The sequence below is a fragment of the Heloderma suspectum genome, chromosome 7 (assembly GCF_057233095.1).
Source record: "Heloderma suspectum isolate Gila_16-S chromosome 7, 16-S_ref, whole genome shotgun sequence".
NCBI lineage: Eukaryota > Metazoa > Chordata > Lepidosauria > Squamata > Helodermatidae > Heloderma > Heloderma suspectum.
The window spans coordinates 125410082-125435558 of record NC_139464.1 but is presented as its reverse complement, the minus strand read 5'-3'; the positions used below and the strand labels follow the sequence as shown (position 1 = coordinate 125435558).

Sequence of the window (25477 nt, the reverse complement as noted above, 5' to 3'; positions counted from 1 at the left end):
GAATAACCTCCAGTTGGAGGTTGCATATTGAAAATGGTTTTGGCATGGAACCCTAAGCAAATCATGGGTTAATTAACCCATGCTCTGCCACTGTTATGTGTGTACCAGGTCTCTATGAATCAGGTAACCTCAGAATTCCAGATCACGCATTATGATGAGGAGAAGCAAATAAGAGAAACCATGCAGATTTGCTCCATTTACATAATGATAGCAGGATCTAGTTTTTTCTGGTGTAGAATTTGGGTTACCTTGCTGTAGAATATTGATAATTTCTTATTAAACAAACATCCCTTCCGTGTTTTGCAAGGTCAAGGTCAAAATCAAAATCAAGGCCCACTCAGGAACAGAGAGAATGTAGACCCAAACCTCTAAAATGATGGAGTGACTATGTGGTACTCACCAACATCAGCGTGCACAATAAATGCTTTCACAAAACGTTTCATTTCCTCAAACTGTGATTCTTTAACATTTGAGGTCCCATCCAGAAGAAATATCACATCCATTGGCTTGCTGCAGGTTCCTGAGAATTATTATTTAAAATCCAAACTCATAATTCTTGTATGATTTTTATTCTAAGCAACTGCCAAACAATCATATGTCTTCACAGAGAGACACAAGTGGGTTAGAACAATTTTTGTTTAGGGGAGGGGTGGGCAACTTGTAGCCCTCCAGGTGTTTTGGCCCATCATCCCTCACCAGTGGCCAGGCTCGTTAGGTTTGGTGGGAGTCGTGGACCAAAACATCTGGAAGGCCATAACTTGCCCACCTCTGGTTTAGGGAAACAAATCTATTTTAAACTTTTAAAGGTTTTATATTATGTTTTTATCATGTTGCATTTTAATTTTTGTGAACTGCCCAGAGAGCTTTGGCTATTGGATGGTACAAAAATACATACATACAATATTCTAATGAGTTTCAAATAAGTTTTCAAATGTAGAAACCCTTTTTTTATGTCAGCTTGCTGGCAAGCTTTCTTCTAGGGAAGCTTTCTGCCATTACTGCTCTTCTCACTGAATAAGCTTCTCTATTAAACCTCTGAACAACCCCAGGATTCCCCAGACATCAGTTTGAAACTCACTATTCTAAATGTACAAGCCTTAGAAAGTTATTTCCTCTGCCCTGCTATAGTCTCAGGTCAAAGAGGTTTTGTAGATTTTTTAAAGTACTATAAAAACCAGCCAAATAAAACTGTTTGACCAGAAACAACATTGGAACAGAAAAAAATTAGCATGGTAATAATGGCATTATCATACTCTTATCTCCAGGCCAAATGTCATTCATCTTCTTGTGTTTTAGGGAGGATGCAATCCAGTGGCTCCAGAATCTTGGCAGAAGGAAATGTGTTCAAATATTTTAAAGTGTTCTCAAGACATATACAAGAAGATTTTAAAAGTACAATTTCCTCAGCCCCGAGTATAAAAGAAAGACATTACCTTCCCTCGAGCAACATGTTTTTAGTACCAAGTCTGGTCCTTCTTGGATGAGTTTGTTATACCCTTCTAGGATTATTGGAGTATGTGGCTGGCTTAACAGTTCGAGTTCTTGGATGTTCACATTAGGAGTTATACCAATGGGAATAAGGTCGATATCTGTGGGTTGGCGAGTGATAGTATCTGTGGCAGGGTTTCCAGTCACCATGTACACGAAGTGAGGTACTTGCCCTCTTCCTCTTCTACTTGTGGTAAAGGTATGTTCAGAGACAAAGTTGAGAGCCTTTCCGGTGTTGGTGGCATTCCCTCCATGATACTTGATCTCCCTCACTTTCTTGATCAGGTCTTCCTTGGACTGCCTTTCACTGAAGGAATACTCCACACTGATTGTGAATGAGTACTGTATGATTGTAATATGAATGGTTTCTTCTCCTATATCCATTTCTCTGATTGTACGGGCAATAAACTCTTTGACCAAATTGAAATTCTCCTTGCCGACTTTGTCAGACCCTTCAATTAAAAAAATAATGTCTATAGTCTTGTTAATAGGAATTGATGGAGCTGCTTCTTTAACCTGGCCTACTCCAGATATCTCCACTGCAGTGATACTGGGAAGAGTTGTAATAGGTTTTTTTGTTGATAATATAGCATTTACTTCAGACACAAGACCACAGAAGTAATCAATTATTTCATCCCTACGTTCATTTAACTGAAGCACGCTGTTCATTATGAAGGCCTTATTCTCAGATGACTGACTTTCAATTAGTTCAATTTGCTCGATGCTTATGTGTGGTCCAAGTCCAACTGGTATTACAATAATTTTCTTCTTTTTCAGAAGTGGGAAGATGGTTTGGATTCTCTTCGGATCCTTGCTAGCTGTAAATAACACAGCAATTCTGGCGGCATTTGACCGCGGAGCCTTCCCAAACACATGGAACACAACATATTTAAGTACTTCAGTCGCAGAGGCAACATCTCCACCAGGGTATTTTATATTTTGGACAATGTTCCTCATTTGAGATGGTTTTTTAATATCTTTGAGGCCGAGGTAAATGTGTGATCCAGTGCGATATTCTAGGATTGACAGGCGAATTCTTTTTTGGGAGATGTGGAGTTTTTCTATCATGCCAATTATGAAAGCTTTCAATTGCTCGAAGTCATTCTCAGAAAGTTTATTGGAGCCATCCACTAAGAACGCAAGGTCCATCATTTTGCTGCAAGAATATTCACGTCTCACCTCATCATCTGGAGCAATAGTTGTGGTCATCGGGATTTTGCCATACTCTCCTGACTCACAGGCATGACATGTCAAGTTTTGTCCTTCACAATGGCTAGAAAAAACATCAAAAGTTAAACAGTTAAAAACAATAACTTTAAGCAGTAATTCACCTCAAAACTACTCCTGTTTATTCCACTTGCCCATTGGCTCTTATACCAATAGCCACTTGTCTGGTCATCTTTGGCAAGTAGAAATTGCCTCCAACACCAAGCAACCAGGCAGAGAAACCACTGAAATCTGGAAAAGAGATATTTCCTCTTTTTAACCTTTCAGCATGTCAATATGCCAGAAATTAGTAACATACACATGCATGGGCATGTAGGCTACTTAAATATTGTCTGGGCTAGTAACTTTTTTGAACTTATATTCAAAGCTATACCACAGAAGACGCAGAGGTATAATCTGTGTGCTGCTCTCTTGAGGTTTTAATGAACTTCTATTTTGGGCTTAAGCTGGTTATTCTTTCCAGAACCTGTTCTCTCTTGAAGTTGCTCCCGCTTAAACTTTTTTTTAAAGCATGCATCTTAATTGATATTCCGGTGTTAATACAAGTGTCAGTGTCACTTACATACAAGCATATAAACATCTATTTTAGAGACAAGTTACACATTCACTAATTGCTTATTTTTGACCCCAAATGCTGGTCAGTGAAACAGACACTTTCCTAAGGGTATTCACCAGGCAGCACCTTCTTGAGATTTCCTTAGAACATTCAGACACACATTGAAACATGTATCTGAATGCAGATGCTGTGTTCTACTGCATCGTTTCCGATGGGATGCCTGCTTCTTTAGATGTGCCTTTGCATGCACATCCCAAAACTGTTATTAAACCTCCATGCTAACTGCTTCATTCATCCACTGTTTTCGTCTCCAAATAGCTTGCACATGAATTTGAACATTCAGCCTCTAATATTTTTCCCTGATGTTAAGTAAATCAGATACATCTGGGCTTATGCTCAATTGTATCTGTTTAAGATAATTGTCTGCACCAGCAGAATTACAAGATGCAGATTAAAATTCAAACCTGTTGGATCACCACAAATGCTGGAAGTGCTCACTCACTTTTCTCACTCTTCCCCAAAACAATTGTTTAGCTCTCCTTACATGTCAGTTTCATGTACTGACTAATCTAACAAGATAACTCAAAAGACAAAACTGCGGAACTGACTATGACAACAACATTTCAAGACAAGGCTGGATGGCCATCTGTCAGGGATGCTCTGACTTGGATTCCTGCATTGAGCAGTGGGTTGGACTCGATGGCCTTGTAGGCTCCTTCCAAGCCTGATATTCTATGATTCTATTAACATTTATAAGCAACACCTTGTCTAATGCACATTGATGACAGCCCTGCCCAGGGATGCATATTTCACCTGGCCGTGACCTCACTGACCCCGGTCAAGGGATGTTCCCCCAATGTTTCCCTTCCCTGTGTTCCTCCGATGTTTCCGCCATTTTGCAGCTGGCTATTCAGGAGTTCTGAGATATCTTATGGTATTTACCTTGCTTTGCCTACCACTAACCTCTGGTGGCCATCCCCCCAAAAGTATAGGTGCGCTCTCTTCAGCAGCCTCTACCTTAAAAAAAAAAACTTAAATCGATACTGCATAAAAGCACAATGTCAAAATAGCACATTCCCACTACATTGTGCACCCCAAGTAAGCACTCCACTTTCACCAACCACAGCCACCTGGGTGGGAGTGGAGTTATTTACAAGTGGGGTATGGGGTGGATGGACATAGAGCAAAAAAAGGTGGGGAGACCAATGCGTGAGGCTTGTTTCCCACCCCATTTTCCCCATGTGTGCACTTTTGTCTACTGCTTCCAACCCCCCTTTCTCCCTTTCTCCTTCCCCCTGCTTTGCAATGAGGAGGAAAGTTCATTACTGTGATAAACCAATAAAGCAGAGAAGGGACTTTACATAACAAAGAAACTACAAAACATCCAATAAACATAACATCACAATAGCAATTTAAGAGAGCATCAAAGAAGCAAAACAGCGCTTTAGGGTGAGTTACTAAAGTTAGCCTTTAACCCTTTCACTGCAGGGCATGAGATTTATTCTTAGTAAACATAATGTTAAAGATTGAAAGCAGGCTACCCAACATGATTGAGTGTCTCCACTACTGTGGTAATGTGTGGGGTTGCTGCTGCGCTCCTGGGGATTTTCTCAATGGGAATGGGAAAAATTACTTCCACTGGGGAAACAAGACAGAATGGGCAAAGTCTCCCAGGAAAGAACTACTTCACCTGAAGGTTCCAGCACCCCAAGTAAAATTAAATCAATGGATCTGCACATTTAGTCCTGTCGCTATTGCTCTCTTGCAGTTTTAGGGGGAAAATATTTTTTTAAAGAAGTGGGTGGGGAGGGTCAGACATAGGATGGGGAGGGTGGGGGTGCTAAGATACACACTGGCCAGGGAAAGCAGAAGGGGCGGAACAAGGTGAGAGTGGGAAGGAGGGAAGAGGCTCTCTAAATGATGATGTGGACGAGACTCTACCAAGTAGCCACCCAAATAATTCACGGTAAACTGCATATGACCTGCTGAGAGCCCCGGGCTGGCTTTGGTTTTCGAAAACCCAGGTTTTCGACCCCCATGTATCCTCAGATGGAGCAGATTCAACTCCAGTAAAAAGTGCAGCAAAGTGGAGACCGAACTAAACCTGGTGCCATGGAGATCCCGCCCTGGGTCAGACAATGACTGAGCTTAGGTTGTGAAAGTTCTGGAGGGAAAAAACAGCACATAATCCACTTCCATCACTGAAGATGACATAATGTTACTGTGGCTAAGAATTTTTGGAATTAATATGTTGAGTTACTGGACCAGTATAATTTATTATTTTAATCCTGATGTAATATTTGGTGGATGACATTCTTTTAGCTTCCAATTTCCTTTGGATATTTGTTATACAAATGTTTTTCTATTGTTTGTACAGATGGCGTAGGCATCTAAATTAGGTGACAGCTACACGCAGTGATGCATCCCTAGTGAGGCAGACATTTGCAAAGTTTGTAACATTCCACAATTGCATGGGAGGAGAAGTCACAGCCTATTGGCATGCACAATAAATTACTAGCAGGCACCTGGAGAGCTAACAGTATGGGTTGACCATTTTTCTCTGAAGCTATATATTCCTTGAACTGGTCTGGCTTTACGGTGCTGGTTAGGACTGCCTGCATTTTTGGCAAAACCACTCCTTGTCTTCAAAGGGCAATCAGCATTCAGAAAGAGGAATCTATACAACATGAACCCCCTCCAAAATTAAGCCCCAGACATGCAAGGAAAGTAGGGAATATGTAAGGAATAACTGTGCAAACAGCAGCCTGGAGTTATGTGCAGGGCATGCTTTGCTGGAATGAGTGTACGCATGCAACCAAACAGATGGTCACTTGTTGCAGAGCACACATGATGCTCTGAGCACACCTATATCTCTGGTTATTCTGAGGTTAATTTGGGGCTGTTGAAGTATTTTGTGGTTGCTTCTTGAAGTTTAATATTGATTATATCAATTTGTATATGAAGCTTGTTTTGAATCTTTTCTTGATCACCCACAAGTGAAATCTTCTTTGCAGTGGTAGTTTACGTGTGTGTGTGTGTGGGGGGTATATTTACAAACATGAAGTTGTAGAGTTTAAAATCATTCTTAACAAAAACTCAAAATCCTACATTTCAGCAGTCCAAACATCATCATCATTTCTAAGCAGCTCTGATAATATATACCACTTTTTGAAATGTACACTTAACTTTCATAGTTGAATATTCAAAAATTATTGTGTATTAACAGCATTCTTTAACAAAGAACATCTCTGTTTGAAAAGCACTGGGACTTGAGTGTTACTCCTATTAAATTATTTTTGTATATACATTACAAGTCTGTTGTTACATCAGAAGTGGCCATGAGAATTGGGCCTGTTGAGAAGTGGATGCCAGAAGGCTGGAACAGAGGGCCCCAGCCTTGGAAGAGGAAGACGTCCTAGTCACTGAGCCACTGCAGCTGCTTACAAAGGATCGCAGAATCATAGGACCATAGGGTGGGAAGGGGCCTAAAAGACCATCGGGTCCAACCCCCTGCTCAGTGCAGGAAGCCTGATTCCCAAGCAGTCTCCCATCCAAGTACTAACCACAGCTGACCCTGCTTAGCTTCCGAGATCAGACAAGATTGGGTGCATCCAGACCAAGCTGCCAGTCTCCCTGCAGCCCCAACTGCAGATGGCCAACAAGCAGTCTAGCAGCCATCGTCTCTGCAAGGCTCAAGTGACTAAAGGGACCAGTACTTGGGGATGGGAGAATCAGAGATGCTCAGGCTCACTGAGAGTCGCCGACTTTCACCTTGAAGCTCAGCCTTGCTCCCATTGTCAATTGCGATCTGCTTTTATGTATGTATGTATTTATTTCATTACATTTCTTTATCACCCAACATCCAAAACTCTCTGGGTAGTTTACAAAAGATTTACACCTTAAAAATACAATATAAAACATAATATAATATATAAAACATATAAAAAATTAAAACAATCAACATTAAAACTGGAAAAGTGCACATTTTGGTACGTATTTTTTTAAAGTGTGCACCCAAACTGTGCACAGACTAGAATGTGTGCGCGCATAGACTAAACAGTGAAAATGCGCATGAAGCCCATACCAGAGGCTTGTGCGTAGAGGAGCAATAGCAAAGTCCAGCACACCTGCGTACATTTCTTCCCTTGCTCGCCCTGCCCACCCACTCCTGCTCAGAAAAGTTCCCCATGTTACCAGGACTGGCAGAGTTGTGGATCTTCAGCATCCAAAATGATCTTCTTCCCATGGGAAATCCTGCGACCCCTTAATTTGCATACTGGACATTCTTCAAGATCAACACAAGATTCGGAAAGCTCATCAAGTATTTTCCCTGTTTCACAACAACATTAGAAATTGAGCTTTTAACAAAAAACAATAACCACCATAAAAACTATAAACATATTGCCTCCCCTTGAAAACTTGACCCAAACAGCTAGGCAAGATGGCACATGCCATGGGCAATAGCCCCCAAGGAGATGCCAGCCAGCTGTAGTTACTATAATTCCTAGATATCTGAGTTGCCGGTGGTGTCAATATTTCAATCTCTGATCTACTATTTCACTGGTTCTGGGAGAAAGGTAACAAGGAGCTACCTTGAAAGTACATTCTGGTTTATCCTTCCCAGCTTCTAAACTGAAATCAGGGGAGGAAGGGCAGCAGAAGAGGGAAAGAAACCAGAGGCTAGGATAAGGATCAGCAACTGGCAAGTTGTAGGCTAAATTTGGTTGCAAAGTGGTACCATCTGGTTTCCCAGCTGCCAAAAAAGTGTAGAGCAATGATTCCCAAACTGTATGCCAGAGCATCTTTCCAAAGTGCTATGAAAAATAAAGCCACCATGCTGGATACCCACTTCATAGCCACCAGAGCAGGGAGACTCTGATCCCACCTCTCATGAAGTCTCAGGTCTTCATTCTTGGGAGGGAGGTGTGTGTGCCAACCATGGTCCCATCCCTGAGGCCTGAGTGAAGTGGCAAAGGGAGATACCGAAATGCTATATTAACTGAGTTGTTCTGCAGTCGCAAGAAGGATGCCTATCTGTTATTGTTTTGGGAGCTCATTGAGAAAACATACAGGTATCTTTTTGAATTTAAGAGTGAAGTGTGTCTCCAGTTTTAATACAGAAAAGAAAAAATGAGTCCTATTTATCAAAAGTTTGGGAAACAGCAGTGTGGTGGAACCATGGCAGTCCTGAGACCTGCTGATAGTTCACTTTGGGAGATACCGTGGGGCCATGGGGTGCCACTACCTTGCCCCTGCACAATGCACACGTGGGAGCCAATAATTATGGTCACCACCATCACCACAGCAACCATGAACTTAACTCTGGTGAGCAGCCTCCAGCAAGAAGCAGCTGCCTGCTGGGGTATTTTGGTCCTTACAAACAAAACAAACAAACAAACCGAACACTTGCCGGCATTTCCCCCACTGAGCCAGTAAACTAGGCTGCCAGACTAGCCTCTGCCATGGAACCCTGAATCACTCCACGCCTCCTGTCCTCCATCAGCAGGCTGAGCAGGAGCTGGCCACGCCATTTCTAAATCCCCTTTTGGCATGCCTTTGCCTCCTGCGTGGCTCTCCACCTCAGCAGGATCTATCTCTATTCCTCAACCAGTGCTCAGCAGGAACAGAAAGCCACTCTGATTTCAGTATGTTCCTGCCAGCTATGAGAAAGTATTATTGGTTACCAAGTCCAGAGGCAGTCCGTGGACTCTTAGTAATACCACTACTTTGGACCAAAACAACAGACAGTACTTTGAATCTGTATTTAGCAGCTACATCCCCCCCCCCATCTTGACCCATTAATGGGACCCTAATGTGGAGGTTGGGGTCTTTTAAGATCTGGATCTGAGCCCTGTGCCTACTTTAGAGTAAAAATGAAAACAGGATGTAGCTGCTAGATACTGATTTAACATAATGTCTGTTTTGGCCCTCTGATGTTGTTTTCAGTGTTCAATGCACTTCACACACCTCGCCACAGTAACCCTGACAAGTACTCTGTAAGGTGAACCATAGTACTATTATCTCTGTATTGTCAATGGGGGCTGAGTCTAAGTGAGAGCATCTTGCCTAACACCATCTAGTGAATTCATAGCAGAGATAAGATTGGAACTAGAAACCTCATGGTGCATCGCTCATTCTCACAGCCACTATGCTACCCCTACTCCACACTACACTATCCATCTGCAACGACAGACCTATTCAGGTGTTTGCTTGCATGGGGGAGGGCTGAGTGTATGCTGGGATGGGGAAGAGAACGCTAGCCCTGCCCCTGCCTCAGTTGAGACGTTGCTGTATCGACTGGGCAAGGTCTGAAAAGGAGTTGTGTTCATGTTCACTTCAAGATGAGTAGAACTCTCCACATGACTGTCAGGGTCCACAGCCATACAGAGAATTCTGGTCACATTCAAATGAATGGATGTAGAACTCCTGTTCAGACTTTGCGGATCCAGCAGTGCAAGGTCTGAACTGAAGGGGACAGAGTCAGCCTGCCCGGAGACATAGGGTGTGGGCCAGCATGTACGGGCCCCATCCCAGGACGCACCTTAAGCCCTCACATGTTCAAGCAAATGACTGAACGGGGTGTAAGCTAGAATCAAAACCTGCTGAACAGGGGCATCGCACATGGAAAGGCAATGGGAGCAACTCCCAACTTGTCTCTCCACACTTCAAAAGAGGTTGGTAACAAGATTATCTGTTTTGATGGAGAAAGCTAAGAAAGACCTTCCTAATAAGCTTGCAGCAAAGAAGACATGCTTGCCTGCAGGACAGTGTGCGTGGCAGCCTTCGGCACACTTCACAGGGCACGCCACTGGATCCAAGTGCTGGCACGTCCTCGGACAGGCAGGACCACAGCTGTTGTATCTCCATTCACACCGGTATCCTTCCTCTTCCTTGTTCATGTGTTCACAACTTTGTGCTATGAAATATAAAGAAAAAAAATAAGAACCAACTCTTGTGCCAAATAATAATAATAATAATAATAATAATAATAATAATAATTTGTATAGCACTTTTGAGTATTAAAAGTGCTTCCCATACATTTTCTTGTTGCACCATTTATAGCAACCCTGTAATGTAAGTCAGTATTATTATGGCCATGTTGTAGATGGATGGGGTGAGGGAGAATGACTTGCCTAAGGCTAGCTATTGAGTTCATGGCAGAAATAAGATTCAAACTGGGAACTTCACTTAATGCTACTGCGTACACCAGCACACCCTTTTATACTGAATGCAACGAAGTGGAGCGACCGCTGCCCCCTCCTGCAATTCTGTGTGTGCAATTGATTAGAAACTTCACCATGCCCATAAGCATACGTCAAAACCCATCTTTTTACTTCTCTAACAACTGTAATGTAGCTTAGCATGAGATCAACTTTGGATATTACCTTCTGCATAGATACAGGATGCACAAGTTCCCTGTCCCTCCAAAACAACGAAATGTCCAAAACACAGCCTAAGATCACAATTTGTGCATGTCCCACCTGGGAGTCAGGAAGGCTGTATTCTGAACATGCAGCATTTGAGCATTCTGCTCCTACTTAGCAAGGTGATTTCCAATGCTCTCCAAGCATATTTACACTAGAGATGTATACTTACACTTGTTTAATAGTAATTCCCTTTCCTTTGGGCCCAGGTTCCTGCTTACCAGGGGCCTGTTTGTATTGTTGTGCAGGTACCATGGAGGGAGGGAGAAGCTGCATCCTGCGCTTTGCACAATGTGGCCGGACAACCCCTAGGGCCAGGTGGCCATCCTGCCTGCTAGGAGCATGTCCCAAGGACCAATCCCCAATGCTGGTTGGTTCCCGGGGGCAGGGCCTGGGGAAGTCTACTCCTAGGGAACACAGGCGAGCCCTTAATGGGGGGCTGGCCCGTATCGGCACTGACTTGGACAAGGAGCTCCAATCCCTGAGGAAGGAAGGACAAGCCTGCCTAAGAGTCTGCAGACTAAGAAGCTCCGGAAGAGCCACCAATGTGGGAAGGAAAGGGCCACCCCCTCGAGGCCGGGATGGCTGTATCCCTTCCAGGGAGAGCTGCAGGAGACGGGCAACAAGGGAAGTCAGAGATGAGTCAGACAGTGTGGGGCCTCAGATGAGACCTTCACAGGAGGTCAGTGGCTGTTCGTACTCCAGTTCATCTGGTTGGGCACTAAGCAGAGATGCAAAATTTCCGGAAATTTTGAGGCCGTGGAAATAAACTGTTTTGTTTTCTGGGAGGGTTCAGAAAATTTGGAAAAATTTAAAAATAAGCAATACTTTTTTAAAGCTCTCTGTACAAATCTAAGGTCACTTTATTGCTTTAAGGCTGCCTTCCCCAACCTGGTGCCCTCCAGATATTTTGGCGTTCAGCTCCCATCAGCCTCAGGTAGCATGGCCAATGGCCAGGAATGCTGGGCTTTGTTGTTGTTCAGTCGTTCAGTCGTCTCCGACTCTTCGTGACCCCATGGACCACAGCATGCCAGGCCTTCCTGTCCTGCGCTCTCTACCGGAGCGTGCTCAAGTTCATATTCATTGCATCCGTGATGCTATCTAGCCATCTCATCCTCTGCCGTCCCCTTCTCCTTTTGCCTTCAGTCTTTCCCAGCATCAGGGCCTTTTCCAGGGAGTTTTCTCTTCGCATTAGGTGGCCAAAATATTGGAGCTTCAGCTTCAGTATCTGTCCTTCCAATGAGCAGTCAGGGTTGATTTCCTTTAGGATGGACTGATTTGACCTCCTTGCAGTCCAGGGGACTCGTAAGAGTCTTCTCCAGCACCACAGTTCGAAAGCATCAATTCTTCGGCACTCAGCCTTCCTTATAGTCCAGCTCTCACAGCCATACATTACTACTGGGAAAACCATAGCTTTGATTAGACGGACCTTTGTCGGCAAGGTGATGTCTCTGCTTCTTACTATGCTGTCTAGGTTGGCCATAGCTTTCCTCCCAAGGAGCAAGCGTCTTTTAATTTCATGGCTACAGTCACCGTCTGCGGTGATCTTGGAGCCCAAGAAAGTAAAATCTGTCACTGCTTCCATTTCTTCCCCTTCTATATGCCAGGAAGTGATGGGGCCAGATGCCATGAACTTAGTTTTTTTAATGTTGAGTTTCAAACCAGCTTTTGCACTCTCCTCTTTCACCCTCAACAAGAGGCTCTTGAGATCCTCTTTGCTTTCTGCCATTAGGGTGGTATCGTCTGCATATCGGAGGTTGTTGATAATTCTCCCAACAATCTTAATTCCGACCTCTGATTCATCCAACCCGGCATTTCTCATGATGTACTCTGCATATAAGTTAAATAAGCAGGGTGACAATATGCAGCCTTGTCGTACTCCTTTCCCAATTTTGAACCAATCGGTTGTTCCATGTCTGGTTCTTACTGTTGCTTCTTGACCCTCGTACAGGTTTCTCAGGAGACAGGTAAGGTGGTCTGGTACTCCCATCACTTTAAGAATTTGCCACAGTTTGTTGTGATCCACACAATCAAAGGCTTTAGCGTAGTCAATGAAGCAGAAATAGACGTATTTCTGGAATTCTCTTGCTTTCTCCATGATGCAGCGAATGTTGGCGATTTGATCTCTAGTTCCTCTGCCTCTTCTAAACCCAGCTTGTACTTCCGGTAGTTCTCGGTTCGCATACTGCTGAAGCCTAGCTTGTAGGATTTTGAGCATCACCTTGCTGGCATGTGAAATGAGCGCAATTGTGCGGTAGTTTGAACACTCTTTGGCGTTGCCCTTCTTTGGAATTGGAATGTAAACTGACCTTTTCCAGTCTTGTGGCCACTGTTGAGTGTTCCAGATTTGTTGGCATATTGAATGCAGCACTTTAACAGCATCATCTTTTAGGATTTTAAATAGCTCGGCTGGAATACTGTCATCTCCGCTAGCTTTGCTGTTACTAATGCTTCCTAAGGCCCACTTGACTTCACTCTCTAGGATGTCCGGCTCAAGTTCAGTGACCGCACTATCATGGCTATCAGGGACATTCAGATCTTTCCTGTATAGTTCTTCTGTGTATTCTTGCCACCTCTTCTTAATCTCATCTGCTTCTGTTAGGTCCCTGCCTTCTTTGTCCTTTATCATGCCCGTCTTTGCACAAAACGTTCCCTTGAGATCTCCAATTTTCTTGAAGAGATCTCTAGTCTTTCCCATTCTGTTGTTTTCCTCGATTTCTTTGCATTGTTCATTTAAGAAGGCCTTCTTGTCTCTCCTTGCTATTCTCTGGAACTCTGCATTCAGTTGGGTATATCTTCCCCTTTCTCCCTTGCTTTTCGCTGCCCTTCTTTCGTGAGCTACTTGTAAAGCCTCATCAGACAGCCACTTTGCTTTCTTGCATTTCTTTTTCTTTGGGATGGATTTCGTTGCTGCCTCCTGAACAATGTTACGGACCTCCATCCATAGTTCCTCAGGCACTCTGTCTATCAGGTCTAATTCCTGAAATCTATTCCTCACCTCCACTGTATATTCATCAGGGATATGATTTAGGTCATACCTGAACGGTTTAGTGGTTTTCCCGACGTTCTTCAATTTAAGCCAAAATTTTGCAAGAAGCAGCTCATGATCTGAGCCACAGTCAGCTCCCGGTCTTGTTTTTACTGACTGTATGGAGGTTCTCCATCTTTGGTTGCAAAGGACATAATCAATCTGATTTCGATATTGACCATCTGGTGACGTCCATGTGTAGAGTCGCCTCTTGTGCTGTTGGAAAAGAGTGTTTGCTATGATCAGCATGTTCTCTTGGCAAAACTCTATTAGCTTTTGTCCTGCTTCATTTTGTACACCAAGGCCATGCCTGCCTGTTATCCCGGTGATTTCTTGACTTCCTACTTTAGCATTCCAATCCCCTATGATGAAGAGGACATCTTTTTTTGGTGTTAGTTCTAGAAGGTGTTGTAGGTCTTCATAGAACCGATCAACCTCAGCTTCTTCGGCATCAGTGGTTGGGGCATAGACTTGAATTACTGTGATGTTGAATGGTTTGCCTTGGATTCGTACTGAGATCATTCTATCATTTTTAAGATTGTACCCCAGTACTGCTTTCCCCACCCTTTTGTTGACTATGAGTGCTACTCCATTTCTTCTAAGGCATTCTTGCCCACAATAGTAGATATGATGGTCACCTGAATTAAATTCGCCCATGCCTGTCCATTTTAGTTCGCTGATTCCCAACATGTCGATGTTCAATCTTGCCATCTCATGTTTGACCACCTCCAGCTTACCTGGATTCATTGATCTGACATTCCAGGTTCCTAAACAATATTGTTCTTTACAGCATCGGATTTTCTTTTCACCACCAGACACATCCACAGCTGAGTGTCCTTTCGGGTTTGGCCCAGCCGCTTCACTCTTTCTGGCGCTATTTGGAAATACCCTCTGCTCTTCCCCAGTAGCATATTGGACACCTTCCGACCTGAGGGGCTCATCTTCCGGCGTCATCTCTTTTAGCCTTGTGATACGTTCCATGGGGTTTTCTTGGCAAGAATCCTGGAGTGGGTTGCCATTTCCTTCTCCAGTGGACCACATTTTGTCAGAACTCTCTGCCATGACCTGTCCGTCTTGGGTGGCCCTGCACGGCATAGCTTATGGCTTCACTGAGTTACGCAAGCCCCTTTGCCACAACAAGGCAGTGATCCATGAAGGGGGGAATGCTGGGCACTGTAGTCCAAAACATCTAGAGGGCACCAGGTTGGGACGGGGGCTGCTTTGGGAACATAAAGCCGCCTTTCTGTTCCTAAAGTTACCGTATGTCTAACTTAGTTTGCTCATAAAATTATCATTATATTTTAAAACTTTTAAGTAAACTGAGTAACTTTGTAATTATTGTCCAAATAGATTAGAACTACATTAAATGACTGCTACAGCATCAGAAACACAGGACTCCATAGAACAAAACCCAACTGTCACAAATGCACAGTGGTGACTCTACTCACGTGTTGGGAAACTGAGTATAAATGTCTATCAGTAAAATATACTTTAGATCAATAGTTTTAATAAGGAATGAAAGAACTAACTATGCTGGGGATTAAAAAAATATTTTTCCCCACGGCTTCATTATTTCCAGACATTTTACATCTCTAGTCTTTCTATAAAAGTGTTCTCATTACATCATTTTTAGAAATCACTTTTGGGGGGAGTAAAGGCTGGGTAACAATATATACTTTGTCTTAAATTCTAAAAGAAAATATTTCATAATCCAAAGCTGTTGTTTTTCTAATGGGGGGGGGGGCAGAAACGGTCCTTGGAAAAAATACAGGGGGGAAAGTTTTTTTCCCAAACCTTTTCAGTTTTCTTCCGGGACTTTACATCTCTAGCACTAAGGACACAGGGCAAGAGAGCACTGTTGGGTTCAGGCCCAAAGGAGATCTGTTTGCCCATCCAGAGCAGCTCTAAGGATGAACTGGCATCCTCAACCTATAATGATGACCAGAACCCCTGGCCATCCACCTCCCATGTAAGATTAGGGAGTGAATCCCAGATGGATGCTATGTCAATGTTTTCAGCCTCTTCAGGCCTGCAAAGGGGGAAGGATATGGGGGGACACAAGAAAAAGGCAGGAAAGGGGGACAAGTGGAGGAGGTGGACATAACCTTTTCTGCTTGGTTGGTAGGCTATGTGGCATCACGGGAGTAGTCCAGACAAGCATACCCCAGGCAGGAGTGACATTTGACCAACCATCTGAGCAGAGTCCTCAGAGCCTGGCAACTAGCTGGGGACAATGTTGCCTTAGTTTACGATGAGTAAATTTGCGGAAAGGCATCCCATGGTGCCAAGACCATGTGGGATCTCCTGAGTGACAGCTTATAGTTAGCTCTTGTGGCCCTCACATCAAGGAGAAGGGTGATAGCTTCAAGCCAGGCAGAGGCACGGCCAGGAAAGATCTGCACTGCAGAGTATGCTGGGAATACAATCTGGACAAATGCCATAGGACCTGTTGCTCATGGCTGTGACAGCTACCTAGGCTTCCTCCCCAGGCTCCCCTGGAGGGTTAATTTTGTAACAATTGCCCTAACAGTAATTTATCCAACAAGAAAGATGGGCCTACAGCTCCCACATCTGGCCCCACCCTCCCCCACAGAGGAGCCAGCTAGTTTGGAGCTCGCCTACACCACAATTCGCCCAGGCACTCCTCACCCACTCCTTGACCGCTATCCAAACAGAAAGGTACAGAAATCTTATCTGGGAGGGCTTCATGTAGGGTTTTCGCATCCCCTTTACAGGGGACCACTTCAGTCAGTATACAGCATGCTGTAAGTGGCCACTGCCGAGATCACTAAGGAGTGCCTGGCAGGGAGGGTAGCAGACCTATACTGCATGCTCCCAATCCCAAACTTCCAGGTTTCACCCATGGCCATAGTACCAAAGAAGTCACCTGGGGAGTTCAGGCTGATCCACCACTATCGTACCTGAAAGGGGCCTCAATTAAGAATGCCATCCCTCCAGAGGTATACATGGTGCATTATGCATCCTTTATCCATGCAGTTAACCTGATCAGGACCTGCAGGGTGGGTGGCCTCATGGCAAAGTTCCGCATTTAGTCTGCCTCCTGGCTATTGCCGGTTCCATCCACAGTATTTTAGCCTGCTAGGATTCAAATTCGTTGGCAGCTGATATGTCGATAAGGCCATGCTAATGGAGTGCTCTGTAGCCTGTGCCACCTTTGAAACGTTTATCACCTTCTTGGAGTAGGTGACCAAGGACAGGCTGGGCTGCCCTCATATCGCCCATGATCTGAATGATTCCCTGCTTGCTGGCCCTCCAGATTCTACTGACTGCCAGGATTACTTCCAGGATTCTCAAGCCCTGGCCCAGGATGTCCCCTAAGGCTTAGCACAAGACAACACAGAAGGCCCATCTGTGCATTCGGCTTTATTCAGTGGCCTGCGCTTCCCAACTGCCTGAAGGCAAAACAAAGGCCCTGCGAACCCCAACGGAGCACTCCCTCCAATGCAGCAAATGAACCCTGAGGGAGCTATGGGTCCTCCTGGGCCATCTACATTTGCCTGCAAAGCAGTCTCCCCAGGGTGGTGCTTTGCCAGGGCATTTTGGGCCCAGCTTGCCAGGGCAACATCTAGTCTCCTCCCCTCACCACCACCACCTCAGGATTACCCAGGGCATAAAGGAGGACCTTAAGCTCTGGCTTTCATCTCTAGCCAACTATAATGGGATCTCCTTTGGGCAAGAACACCTTGACGATGGGGCAGACCTCCAGGTCCAGTCTGGTACATCCAGTATCCTTCAGTTCGGGGTTTATTTTGGGGGGCCACAGGTGAGCTGGTAGGTGGCCAGAGGTCTGGGTAAGCCTGGCCATCAATAGGGAGGTCATGTTCCTAGAGTTCTTTCCTGTCTTAATGGCAGTTTGCAGCAGTTCGTATGGCAGAAGGAATGCCAGAATAAAAAAAGTATGCTTTTGATTTGACAACTAAGCCGTGGTCAGAGTCATCAACAGCCAGATCTTCTTCTCTAACAGAGTCATGTGGTTAGTTCGGAAATTTGTACTGCTTTGCTTGTCAGCTAACACCTCTGTTATGTCCCAGGAGCAGACAAAGAGAGAGCAGATGCTCCGCCTCACTTTCAGGAGGAGAATCCGGCCCTTGGCACATTCTGGTCCTTGGCACTCTCTGTTTTACAGGGCCCAGCTGCAAGTCAGTGAGGATATCCAGGCACAGCATCATCCACTGGGCACAAATCTATCCACCGCCCTCCAGAAAGGGCACCCACGTTGCTTTGGATGACAGATCGAATGGATGACACCTGGCTGGGGAAGAGGGGCATGCTGTGGGAAGGACCCATGTCACTCCAGCAGGCAAGGAGGCATGGCCGCATGGCCCACCAGACGTTCAACCAACTTCGGGAAAAGACCTTGGCAAATGGAAAGAGCTCAAGCTCACGTGCATAGCCAAGGCAGACCTGGAAGGGCTGCTCCATCAGTTCCTGTGACTCCTAATGGTGTGGTCTTATCTGCTAGAAAAACAGGTGTGGTGGAGAGCCCTGAACAAGGCCATGGGTTGCTTTGTGGCAAGTGGTGTGACACCCGGGCATCTCTTTCAAGCAGCCAAGGATGATTTTGTCCTGATGTTGTCCATGTCTTGGACAAGGGCCAGGAGGTGTGGCTACGAAACTTTCATAGTGGGCTGTTAGATTGGTTGCAGCTGCAGTAGGTTTGGCAGTGAGACAGGTGGACACAGCCGCCCATCCCTTGTGGCATTGGGGGCATTGGGCAGGATCCAATTCTGGGGCAGGTTGGTCACCTGCTCCCCAAAAGGAGGGGGTCCCCATAAGGGACCTTGGGGGTGGGCCCTCAAGGCTCCAGCCCAGCTTGGGGGTTAGAATGCCTGCCACACATCCACGTTGCAGGATGGAGGCACCAGAACAGTCCGTGCCATGGTGGGCACCCAGAATCCTACCATCCCCCACATTATCCCAACATGCTGGCTGGGGTGAAGAATCAGCCAGCAGCCGAACTGTCCAATGACCAGATTCATGCCCTGAGCAATGCCATTTCTGTGAGCTGGAACCCACGAAGTTGTGGCCCTTTATAACCCATTCCTGACTCTGTGTGGTGATGTCCCTTTCCTCCTCCTGCACCATGGGCCTAATATGCGCTGCTGGAACAACACAACTTTCTCTCCACCCTCACAAAACAGGATATACTGGGGAAAGCCATTATAGTTAAACTGGTATAAAACCAATGCAGGCTTTTGGTGTAGATATGCCCCGAGTATGCAGGGCCACACTGAGACATGCACAAGAACTCCGCACAATTCTGCATTGTGAATTCTGAAGGACACGTGAAAAGGGGATTTTTTTGGTTGTTTGGTTTGGGGTTTTGATAAATATTCCTTGGACAGCAATGGGGGAGGACCAAGGTTAAAAGAAAAGCAACTACTCTTCCCTAGACTTACTTTGCCAAACAAAGAACAATACAGTCAGTCCTTACAAATTGCTTCCATCTTGATTTTGTTTTATTTTTCCTACAGTTCTGAATAGGGATGCTGGAGAAATTGGAGACGGACTAAAATGAGCTTGGATTTCACAGATCCGACCTGCGGAATTCTGCAGAGTGACACCCCCCCCCCCCCGGGAGCCCGTGGACTTTTGGATGATTTTTTTATTCTCCCGAAATTTACACATATTTATTTGTAGGGGAAAAAGCACGTTTCTGCTGAGGAAAGGTTGAATGGAATGGGGCTTAATACGCAAAATGTTATGTACTGAGGTAAATTATGTAAATCCTTATGAAACATCTTATGTAATTATTTGCATATTTTTCCGCATGATGGAGAGAAAATGTTCCTATCGTCTCTGAGTGGACGACGGAACACAAGGTGCCTGTCAATCTGCGAAACACAGATGGCGCGGATTCTACATAATCCATCCATCCATCCCTAGTTCTGAAGCACTTACGACATAAAGCAGGTGACCGCCAGTGAACCACCGGTCCTTTCTGTGCACAAGCGTGAGCATAAGCGGCGATGGCATCACAGAAGCAGGCGCAGTCCCCAATGGATTCGCACGCACAGGTGTCATACATGCAGATATCCACATATGGCTCAGGATCCACCTGCATTCAAGAAGAAGAGCTTATTCACACAGACAAGACATCTCTCCAGACCAAGTGGGCACCCACACCACAGCGTTGAGGCGTAGTGTCAACCCCCTTAGCCGGAGTGTTCTTGCCCAGGGCTCCAGCCAGCCTGGGACAGAAGGCTTGTAGCACTGTCCGGGACTCACTAAGTGGGAGGGAGCTTTCTTCAGCGGGGGGCGGGGGGTGGCAAGGAGGAAAAAGTACAACTTTTCCCCCCACCCTCCTGAAACCTTTCTCTGCTGTGCTACATCGCAAAGAAAGGTTCAGAGCTGGCTGCAAGCCCCAAACCTGAATGCTTTGTTGCTATATAGAAGGAAGGGGAGGAGCGATGATCTTGCAGTCACCCAGCATCAAACACAGAAGTTTACAGTGGGCCCAGATGATGCTGTCTTCCATTTGTAATCCTCCTGTGTTTTCCCGCCACTTCTTCCATCTTTTTTCTTACCAGAAGAAATTGTTAAGGCAGAAAAGATGGAAGAGGTGCACAATGCCTTTTTATCTGTAGCACTAGGAGCCCTCTATCTGGAAGCATGCAAGGGTTTTGGGCAGTGGGAAAGGGACAGGGCACCCTTTTTGTTTTTCCATCCCTTTCCTATGTAGTGTGTGGAAGAGAGCTGGGTGGGGGCAGGGGGGTATTACACACTTCAGGGCACACATCCCTCTAATCTTAGCAACTCCTCTAGGATATTATAAGGTGTTAGGTACTCAAGTTGATCAGCGATCTACCTGCCTCCATTTTTTTCTTTTTTTAACTGACTCCCTCAGCTTAACTGCTCCCAACATTCTATAGGTCTAGGCCAGGGGTGCAGAACTGGGACCCCAAGTTCAACCTTCTGGGGGTCCCTAGAAGACCATGTGCCCTTTTCCATGTCCCACCCCTTTTCTCACCACCACAGACCATTTGGTGGTTTCCTGGCTATTGTGCATTTTCCCACCATTCTAAGACGTGGAAATGCTTTCGTTACTGGCGGAAAGACCTTTAAGGGGAAAATATGGTGGTGTTTTTAGTTTCTTGGCCCTGCCCCTTTTGCCTTTAACCCCCACCCACCACTGGAATATGGCCCCTGAGAGCTTCTCCAAAATAGAATTCGGCCCTGGGGTGAAAGAGGTTCTGCTCCCCTGGTGTAGGCAGTCCCCGAGAATAGGCCCTTGCCAGACTATTTGGAGTTTTCCTAAGCATTTATGGTTTCTTTCAAACACATATGCTTCTACACACTTGTGGAATCTCCCCAGTGCAGAGAAGCCACCCACTTAATTTTGGTTGGCCTCATTTCACTTCCAAACTGATAGGCACAAGACTATCCAAGTTCAGTATTAGAGGGTATGATGATGCTTAAGCCTTTTGGTGCCTGATTTTGACCTAAGAACAAAAATAATATTATTATGTGCTCCCCACTTTCTTGAGTGGTGAGAATCTCCAATGTACTACAGGGTGTTTTACTTTGGACAACAATATACTGAAGATTTAGGGTGTCTTTGTAATATTTTATGTAGACATACGCAGGCATAAGGCAAGGCAATCATACCCCTTCAGCAGGTAACACAGCCACTAATCCTACAAGATTCCGAGAGAGCAGCTGTCACAGTCCCATCCCCACTCCAGTGAAGCTCTGTCATTTAGAAGTGCCAGCTGAACTCTCAGCATTCTCCTCCAACTTTAAACTGCAAAATTGCCTGTTCCTCCCCCCTCCCTGCAGAGCTTGGTCCCAGAGTGTTTCCAGATGGAGGGCTCCTAGCGCTAACAGCCAAAAGGCATTGTGCAGCTATTCCATCCTTTCTTCCTTAAAGGATTTTCCACAGTAAAAACAAGATGGAAGAAGCAATGAGAAAACACAGGAGATTATGAGTGGAGGACAGTATCTCTCACACCGTCTGCTGCACTCTCACACACCCCGCATAAAATTCAGTGAATGAGCCAGAGCAATAAGAGTCATAAAAACCTCATCTGGCAGCACACACACACACACACACCCCACCACACCAAGCCTGTGAGTAAATTGTCCCGTCAGGAAAACACATCCACTGTCAGGAAAACACATCCACTGTCATTAACAACCATTAAAAAAAAATGTTGTCAGGGTTCTGCCTGGCCCTCAGACAAAATACATGCAGAACTGTAGTGATAAGCCCATCCACAGATATCAAGATGACCAAACTAGCAACTATATTGTATGGATCAATTAGGTATCTAGAGTGGTGACTCAATAAGGTAATGATTACATCATTACGTTAGCCCATGGCAGGGACTAGGAATATATAAGAGATAGGAGAAAGGGAGCACAGGAGGTCACTGCCTAATGTTATTGCTGGAGCCCAAACACAAATGCAAGCCTTGCCCCTCCCCTGTCCCCACCCCCAACTGTGTGTGCCTAACTTTTGCCTGGTGGGGAAAGTCTGTCAGCTGTGCAGAAGGGAACTTCCAACTAAGTCCAACATCTCTTTCATGATTTGTGGTAGGAGGGAAGGCAGAAAAGGGATTCATTCTCCACATCCCAGCTGAGAATGAATGGCCAGGCACCCATGCTAAAAAGAGGTCACATCAATTACTGCAGAACCCACCTGCTAAAAAGCAGGATCTGCAGAAAGAAAAGTGTTGGTCATATGTTGACTCCCAACGGTTGATGGCAAAGACTAGGACGCCACCTTGCAAATGTCCCCAATAGCTACAGAGGCACAGTAATGTCTACTGGTCTGGAGCAGCAGCTCCAGTCGCCCCCTGCTAATGGTGGCCTTGTTACACAGTAACATGGATCGATGCTGCCAGTGTTCCGGGTTCAGCCACAATAGTCAGTGTGATTTCTGTTGTTTGGTGAGGGCTGGTACTGAAGGGGGGCTTCTTGGCTAATGACGACCAGGGAACCCTCCTCCTACACTTGTGTGCCTCTTGTTCACCCCACCTTCTAACTAAGTCAGAGGAAATTCACCGTTCCCTGTCCTTTTCTGCCTGCTCTCCTACTGTTAAATGCAAATACAGAACCTCCACATACATGTGGTGAGAGTCCCTTTGAGGGCCAAACAAAACACTCTGCTAATCATGCATAGTGCAGTTTCCTTACTCTTTTGTAATCAGGTGTGATCCCAGTTCAGATAAACTCCCCCTCCACTCATTTTTCCCTAACGAAAAAGGATGAAGGCCTTCACTGGAGTCAAGAGGTACTTCTTTCCTTTGTTTAAAAAGCCCAAGGTGGTGGTGTAGTATTTTGGGGGGGGGGAATGGGCAGGGGTAAAAGTTTAACCCCCTCCACCCTAGAGTGCTGTGCTCTCAATACAAATCGCACTCTTACACAAGAATAAGAAAAACTATCGCAAGTGTACAACTTTTACTTGGGGGTACTCCTGGGGGGGGGGACTCTTAGTGGGGAGGGCAGTGCTGCTGTCCAAGACACACCTGCGACAGAGGCAAAGCTTTCCCTTCTCGACTCCTAGCACTGGGTGGCCCCATCCTCACCCACTGTGCTTTCCACACTTGGTTGTCCAGACTCCTTTTTCTCTTCCCAACTCTGAGACGGGAACTGAACTAGACTAGGAGAAACATGCCTGGGACAATGGAGGGCAGGGAGGTAAGACATGAGAGGGTTCAGCCGTCCTCACCCACACAGTCCTTTTAAAGTTAACATTAGACCTCCCTCCACACTTTACATGTGAATGGGGCAGACACATGACTAAGTAAGCATGGTTGCCACCACCACTCCATGTCAGCCCTCAGATACCAGCCAATGAGGTGAGCAATAGGGTACCTCCCACCTACTCTGGACCATCATTCTCCAGTGCAGGTGTGGCGGGAATTTCTGCGGGTTCCAACAAAGGTCACACTTTCAGGATGGGATGGTGGTGATGGCATGAGTCAGCCAAGCAGTCTCCATCTTGGCCTTTCCCTTTTTACATTAAACAAGGGCAAGCCACTGTATTCAGCACCTGGCTGCCCATTGTGTTGGATGTCTTTACAAACTGCGCTGGGAGCATTGTGACATGGCGACAGAGCATGGTTCCCGGAAGCCATCTCTTTTTCTGTTGAATGTCACTGGGAGTCATGTGATGTCATCATGCCACAACGTTTCAGAGCTACTTTTGGAAAAACAAGTAATGCTACAGGCAGCTGGCTGATGAGTGTAGTGGCTTTAGTGGGGAAGAGATGGAGATCATTCAGCCACCTTGTGAAATCATAAATACCCTGCTGTCCAAAACTCCCCCCCCCCGCCACCGCCTTCAATTGTTTCCTTCCCTCTCTCAACCTTCCAGTGGTTTTCCCCCTCCCTGTTCCTTACCCAAAAGGGCAAGAAATTCCACAGGGGTGGACAGTCAGATCAGCCCTAGTGAGCAGTTTGACAGCTATGATCAGATTTTTAATGGGTCCTGGGACTGACTGTTAATTGCTTTTTAAATTGTTATAATTTTTATGTTAGTTTTATATCATGTATTTGGGGGGTTTAATCTTTGTAAACTGCCCAGAGAGCTTTGGCTGTTGGGTGGTATAGAAATGTAATAAATGAATGAGTTATAAAAAGGTTCTTGAATTAGAGAACGATTAAAGGAATTGATGACAGATGTTTGCTGAGGTACTGAAGCCAGAAACGGAGTGCAACAACTGGATAAGAAATGGCTTACCAGCTTCCTGCACTCTCTGAAGAGATCGCTGTTCAAGACACTGCAGGAGGTCTCCACCATCACTTGCTTCACTACGTTACCATTGCACAATGCAGACGCCCAGCTTTGTCCCTGGGAAAGCTTAATAAAGAGAAGTAATGCTGAGACATTATTACTGCAACAAATGTGGCTATTTAATTTCCATCTGCTTATTTCTTTATGTACATAGTGGCAACTGTGATAACAATCCATTTTAGGAAATCACAAATGCATCCTGATAGATAGGAACAGAACTGGATAGCTGGTATTTCATTTTATAATGAAAAATGAAAGCTGACTGGGTTGTCGAACCCAAAAGATCTGAGTGGAAACAACTCTGAGTTTCCAAAAGCAGAAGGATGAGGCATACACTAAATGTATCGACATATTTAATATGTTTAATTCCAATTTAATGCACAATTTAGCTCAAGTTAAGTACTTTTAATTTCCATTGATTTCAGTGGGAAATATTTAAGCGTATGCTTACCACTGAAATCAATGGTACTTAACAATGCTTCCCTTTGGCTGGATTATGTACTAAATATAAAGGTAGTAGTGATTACTAAAAAGGCTCCAAGCTTTAATCAGCATAATCAGTAGATTAATCAACCGATGTTTGATTGATTAATTGCAATGCATGCATCTTAATAAGTAGATCTGCTAGTTACTTGGAATGACTGATTCTAGCATTTCATTGTAACAGGCAATTAAAAAAAAATTATTAATTATGCTTTTCCTTTCTAATAATGAGCTTGTATTTATTAAGTTAATCTTACTGTAATATCTCAAAAAAGGAACATCTATTAGGTTCTCATTATATGAAAATGTATGTAAATATAGTAAATTAAGGATTTTTATTGAGCAATCATCTACAATTGATTAACTGGCTAAAACTAGATGTATAATCAACTAAACATTAATTAACAAATTTATTAAATTTTCATAAATGCCCATAATATCAAAGCCTCGTGTAAATTTAATTAAGTACTTTCTAGTTATTCATTTATATTTTATATTAGATTAATTAA

At 44.9% G+C, this 25477-nt stretch overlaps 1 protein-coding gene across 1 annotated transcript in view; it reads right to left on the bottom strand.

Moving 5' to 3' along the window:
- The window catches only part of VWF (von Willebrand factor), a 273421-nt gene that overhangs the window by 125641 nt on the left and 122303 nt on the right, over positions 1-25477 (bottom strand). The window contains exons 24-29 of the mRNA XM_084811394.1: positions 24432-24551; positions 19646-19802; positions 10029-10187; positions 7466-7601; positions 1434-2761; positions 401-520 (exon numbers count right to left, since the gene is read on the bottom strand). Of these exons, the coding sequence (XP_084667520.1) occupies positions 401-520; positions 1434-2761; positions 7466-7601; positions 10029-10187; positions 19646-19802; positions 24432-24551 (2020 nt within the window). The remainder of the gene's footprint in view (positions 1-400; positions 521-1433; positions 2762-7465; positions 7602-10028; positions 10188-19645; positions 19803-24431; positions 24552-25477) is intronic.